Here is a 6,340-nt window from a genome sequence, read left to right on the forward strand (position 1 = left end):
TAGGTGAACTAGCCTCAGCTACAGTCTGGAAGAGGAGTCTGGGTAATTTGTGTGGTATTGAGAGTTGGCTCAGATGGGACCAAAGGTTGATTGCAGTAGAGGAGGAGGTCTTTTAAGAAGCCTCAACCTTAAACATAGGGCAGGCTTGTTTGGTCAGATTATATTGGGCACACAACACGAGATGTTGTACTCGGCAGAAATCTAGACGCCATCTATTGCATAAGCAGAAGTGTCCAGACTGGGTTTGGCAACTGCTAATGGCACCAGGGCTAGATAAAGCATACTGAAGAAAAATACAAATAGCACAGTCTGAAAGAGTAATTAGGCTAGACTCTTGCTATGGAGTCGTGTTTTGGAGGCAGCCTAGAAAGGGACCTATGGGTAGATGCACATAGGATGGTATTTGGAGAAGCCTAGAGCATGGTTATAGTGCAGGAGGAGTAGTTAGATTAGTCTGCAAACCAGAAACTGGTTTGAGGGCATGCTTTTCTCTGCATGTCATTTTAGAAAAACATTTAATAAGGAATTTTCATTTTATCTCCAAAGAACACAAGATTTGCTTCAGTTTATTCAACTGAACACAAATTTGTCAATATCTTCCTGACTTTATTTTGTAATGAAGGTGATTAATTGTTGAGCATCAGGATTTACTATTTTTGGTTATAGATTTAAAAGAAATAATAGCCAAGTTTAAATTATCTTTCCATATTAGTAAAGGGAAATGACAAGAGTCAGATCTCAACATAGAAATAAAGTGTGGTACCTTTCCATCATTAGAAATACTCATCCTTGTGTTGACCAGCACTCTAACTGGATTGTGTGGCTCTCTACACAAGGACTAATGATCAAATGGAAGTAGATGTGATAGTCATTCATAGTTTTGAATGCTTTCCTTGGCAGTAACTGGCTCAGAGACCAGAATTCTAGGTGTGTGTTTCATAGTTGTGCTGACTCTCTAAAGCTGACAATGGCTTGGAGCTGGCTAGATTTATACTAATCTGACACAAAGTATAGTCATCTGATCAGGAAACCTTGACTGAGAAAATGCCACCCATAAGATCAAGCTGTAGACAGGTCTGCAGAATATTTTCTCATTTACTGATGAATGGAAATGTCCCTGCCCTTTTTTTGGTGGTGCCAATTTTGGGCTGTTGGTACTTGTTTGTATAAGAAAGCAGGCATCCAAAGCCACAGAGAAACCCTGTCTTGAAAAACCAAAACAAAACAAAACAAAAAAAAAAAAGCAGACAGTACAAGGCGGGAGAACTAAGCCAGTAAACAACACCCCTCCATGGCTTCTGCCTCAATTCCTGCCTCCAGGTTCCTGCCCCTTTAGAGTTCCTGTCCTGACCTCCTCAGATGATGGATAATGATAAGGAAATAAGAGTCAAATGAATCCTTTTTAAACCGGACTTGCTTTGGTAATGGTGTTTCATAATAGCAATAGTAACCTTAACTAGAACAGGACTGTTGGTGAGTTTTCAAACCCGTGTTAACAATCATCTGCCGAATGAGGGCTAATGATACCATCCAGGTGAGAGCTGAGACACCAGCAACCATGCTGAGAACCTCAAACCACTTTCTCAACTTTCAGATCTCACTCTGGTTCTCCTAAGGGTAGATTCTAGCAGATAGGAATTGCCATGAAAAAAACTGTATTTGGAGATTAGTTCTCTCTAAGTGACTGAACAGAATGAAAAGGGGAAGGGGTTTAGACCTGACAGAAAGCAAATGCAAAGAAATATATACAGAGGACCTTGGCTGAACCTATAATAATCACCAACAAATATTAATTCTATTAAAAATAAGGCAAATATTGATTATAATAAAGAAAAGTATAAGTGTGGTAGATTCTCCTTTTATTTGATGGTGAATTGTTTTGATATTCAAACAAGGAGGTCTCCAGTATTTCTGGTCTGGGAATTTTTACACACACAGTGATATTTCTATGTTCAGAAGTCAACAAACTAGTACATGATAGCTTCTCGATAGAGTAAATATTTTGTTATTATTTCTTTTGCTTGGTATTTTTGCTTTTGTCATCAGTGCCAGGTTCAGTATTTGAGTATAACATTTCCTTGAGTTTATGGTGGGATTTCTTTCTTGTAATTAGGAAAATCAAGGAAAATAAAACCAAAAAGAAAATCATTAAACCTAGTATGAGCATACCTATGTTGGACTTACGTATCCTTGGAGGAGGCCCACTGTCTATACTACCTCCAAAGCCACGTAGTTGACAGTGTGGTGGCTCCCAGTTGACGTCACAATGGCAGTGATGTTTATTATTACAGACTCCTTTCATATTGCATCGGAATGCTGAACAGTTACTTAACAAATAAGACTTATGGATGCACTTCCTGTTAACACATATAAGATCTTGACCACAACCTGTGCCATCTGTCACTGCTCCACTGTCTGCTAATGTCATTCCAAAATGATAGTCTATACTCCAGCAGTTGATGTTATTGAAGTGAGTCCAATGCACTGTTTCATGGCTTCTCCTACGTGGAATCTGTCTTACATTTTCACACTGAATTCGTCCACAGAGTACATCAGCATTATCGCATCTTCTGTACTTAGAGCTATCGTTACCACAGTTACCAAAACGGTCACCCTGTTTGTTCACTTTCACGTAGCAATTCTTATTTGCACTCCTGGCTGTTTTGCCAAACAGCCTCTGACAGTGTTCTTCACGTTTAGGACATTTCATTTTATAGCAATAACCATCACCCCTGCAAGGGCTCCCATCTTTCTTGTATACGTCTTCTGGACACTCAGCTGAATTCCCATTGCACCACTCTGGAAGGTCACATTCATTTTTTGATCTTCTACACACTGTTCCTGGTGGTTTGAACTTGCAGTCTTTGCAGCAAAGCCCTTGATCACATTCAGCATTGGGTCTGAACACACAGTCTTCACTACAGCATGGATCATGTAGACAGGATGCCAAGGATCCACAGTCACACTGCTCTCCTTCCTCAACCACATTATTCCCACACAAGGTGAGGTTGGTGGTTACGACTATATCTGGATCATTATTCAAACAATTTTTTTTGGTAATCATGGAATACATCTGATTATAACTGCAGTTGCTGAACTTAGGGGAATCAGATTTTGCTGGGGCCATTATACAATTTGATAACCCACATGTACAGTATTTCTCATCATGACGCATACCCAAATTATGACCCATCTCATGTGCTATAATGAATGACAGGTCTGATAATCTATCAGTCCTGAAACTGTTAACTGCACAATTAATTTTTGTGCAAACTGTACCTACATAAGCTAGCCCTAAAGTTCCACCATAACCTTGCCTGGGTAAAAGATGTGCAAGATCATGTCTAATGTGATTGTGAAAGTGTCTATTCTTCCAACTGCAGAAATCACCTAGGACTTGGCCTATACTTTGTGTTACATTGACTTCGTTTATTTGGGTCCAAACTTGCAGTGTAGTTATAATCACACTAATATCTATTTGAAGATAATAGGCATTTAGTCCGTTGACGATTTCAAACGTTTCTAGCATGCAGGTTGTGACATTATTTGCTCTATAAACATATCGTTGATTATCTATCACCACAAAATATTCAAGATACTTGTGATGGGTCCACCAATTCTCATATTGGCTTTGCAAAAGTGTGGAGTCTTTGCTTTCTTGAATCTTAATTTGTCTCGCTATTTCTTCATCTGTTAACCCGCATCTCATAGAATGTAAGTCTGAGTCCTCTCTGTCTATTTTGTATATGAGATGTTCAAATGTGGAAGTCAGATTCTTTGGCATGATTTCATAAGCTGTGCCATTTATCTCAAACATGCCTTGCAAACTCCCTAAACAGGTGTTAATAATAACGGTGGAATCTGGGTCTCCATCAACATGGCCGTGGTAGTAGCAGTCAGTCTGCACAAAAGGCTGCTCTCCACGGAGATCACCTTGGTCGGTGTAGGTGAGCAGTAAGAAGTTTCTGGATATAAAGTATTTCGTGCGTTTCATGGTGATAATGTGTCTCTCTCCTCCAAAGCGCAGGCCATAGGACAGCCACCCTAGAGAACTATTATGTCTCCCAGGATCAGTGACCCTCACGGGTATCACTACTTCAGGAGGGCTACTGTACTTAGCATGTACAGTTGGTGACCACGCAGGAAGAAATTGCAGCATCCACAGGCAGAACTGAAGGACCATAATCTTATCGTGGACCAGGACTTCATCCATAGTCACTATGTTCTATTGGAGAACAAAGGAGGAACAGGAGAAAACCCTGCTCTCCTAGTCCTCAGTTGGTCTGGTTGTATGCAGCGTTGGCCCTTTGTGGTATGTCTTCTGGCAGAGTTGATCCATCACACCAGCAGAACTAAAAGAAACAGAAAAGAAGGGCAGCCCCAGCCACATGTAAATCAGGATGAAGTCAGCTTAGAGAACAAAAGAGCAGAGAACTGGCTAAAATCAATTAGTCTTTGTTCTAAGGTCTCGCAACATTTGCTTGGATTTTTTCCTTTAGTTGTGGTAGAATACACTTTGCCCCTGTACAAATATGTTTCTAATACTCTCCTAGCTCTTAGTAATATACTCACAATTTTAAATAACTTGCTCTCATTTTCACATTATTTCTAAATGTTCTAATTTTTAACGTTTCCTCAATAGCAGCTGTGGATTTCCTTAGCTGAACAAATAAGATTATCTTTGCATATATATATATATATATGCCTTCTTCCAACACTGTCCTGCTTGTTGAGTACATCTGTAAGCTTCTTTCCTTCCTTGCTTTGTCATTCCTGTGGGTGGCAGAACCTTCTTAGGGTAAAAGTTACTCTCATTTGTATTTTCCATTTTTAAAAAATATTGTTGCACATGAGTGTGTACAAAATTGTGAATAAGAATCCCGTGTGGATGCCAATATATGTTTGGATAGCATAGTTCATCCTGGTTAGTGAGACCTCAGAAAATATTTATCTTCTTTGTGTAGTCCATTCTAATGTTTAGTATTTTTATTGGCTCATTATTTGCTTGCTTGTATTTATTTAAGCATGTGTGTATATATGGATATGTGTTGTGTGTTTGTGTGTGCATGTGTGTCTGTGCTTATAGAAGCCGAGAACTGGCCTTGGCTATCATTCCTAGGGCCTTATCCATCTTGACTTTTGACACAGAGTTGATCACAGATATGGTACTCATTACAGACGGAAGAAAGACTGGCCAGAGAGCCTTAGCAGCTTGCATGTTTCTGCCTCCTCATTGCTGGCACTGCAAGCAGAGATCACTGACCTGCCTTTTTATATAGGCTTCAGGGCTTCATTCTCATGCCTATATGCTCTTGGGTCATTGATTTTGCCAAATGTGCAATCTCTCTTCTGGAGGACCATCATCTTTAGTATATTGCTATTTTGAAAATTTAGTTACGAAATAATATGCATGAACATAGAGTGCAAAGAGCCTATGTAAGTAAAAGCATCCGTAAAAGACATTTAAGGGCAGTATCATGAAACCATGATTAAAACCCTGACATGTTGGTCACTACCCAAAAATGCTTTGATTTTTATTTGATAATTATCATAGAAAATGTATCTCTCGTGTAGAGAAAAGAGTTATTTATTAAAAATGCACCATTGTTGTGATTGTACCAAGAAAAATACATCAGAATTAATGACTAAAACTATAATTGTAGGCAGGTCAAGAAACAAAACTTATAGAAAAAGTGAGCAAGCTGAATCTTGCATTTATTAAATTACTGTTTTAAATATTCTAATATCCAGAACTCTAAAAAATGATACAATTTTTTTCATTCAATATTTGGTATGACAATAACAATCTAGATTTTATGTTATCTTAATTTTTTTTTTCTTCCATGAGCCTCAAATAGTCACTAGCTAAGCAACTACCATAGCTCTATAATTTAAGATGTATTAATCACACTAAAAACTCTAGAATCTTTATAATGAAGTAGAAGAAAGTTGAAAATATCTAAAGGACATTCCATATCCAATTATGAATAGTTGTCTAGAAATTATGCGAGGTATGCATTCACCTCTTAAATATTTGTGCTTCTGTTCCTTGAAAAATTTTTGGAAGACTCACCATCAGGTGAAGTGTTCCTTCCCGGTTATGGTCTTTTTCACAAAACATTTAAAAAGCCCATCTTAGGAACAAAGGTTTTTGTTTGAGAATGAACAAGGGAACATACATCCATTATTTGTTAGAGTAAGTTCTAGATTCATGAACCTAGCAACAGGAGTCTCTCATTTAACAGAACCTAGCAACAGATGAGATTCTTCCCAATGGTTCCTCATCCACTTCAACCAAGGTTATTTGGATTTTCTCTTCCACATCAGTTTCACTCCTTAA

General features: G+C 38.4%; 1 protein-coding gene across 1 annotated transcript; it reads right to left on the minus strand.

The window, feature by feature from the left end:
- Positions 1-201: 201 nt before the first annotated feature.
- LOC102002396 (disintegrin and metalloproteinase domain-containing protein 26A-like) lies at positions 202-6,132 on the minus strand. Its single transcript, XM_005362558.2, has 3 exons — positions 6,074-6,132; positions 2,185-4,352; positions 202-269 (listed from the first exon to the last, which is right to left on the minus strand). The coding sequence occupies exons 2-3, from the start codon at positions 4,211-4,213 to the stop codon at positions 202-204; spliced, it is 2,097 nt and encodes a 698-aa protein (XP_005362615.2). The 5' UTR covers positions 4,214-4,352; positions 6,074-6,132.
- Between the last annotated feature and the right edge of the window lie 208 nt (positions 6,133-6,340).

This window comes from Microtus ochrogaster, linkage group LG7_11 (assembly GCF_000317375.1).
Source record: "Microtus ochrogaster isolate Prairie Vole_2 linkage group LG7_11, MicOch1.0, whole genome shotgun sequence".
NCBI lineage: Eukaryota > Metazoa > Chordata > Mammalia > Rodentia > Cricetidae > Microtus > Microtus ochrogaster.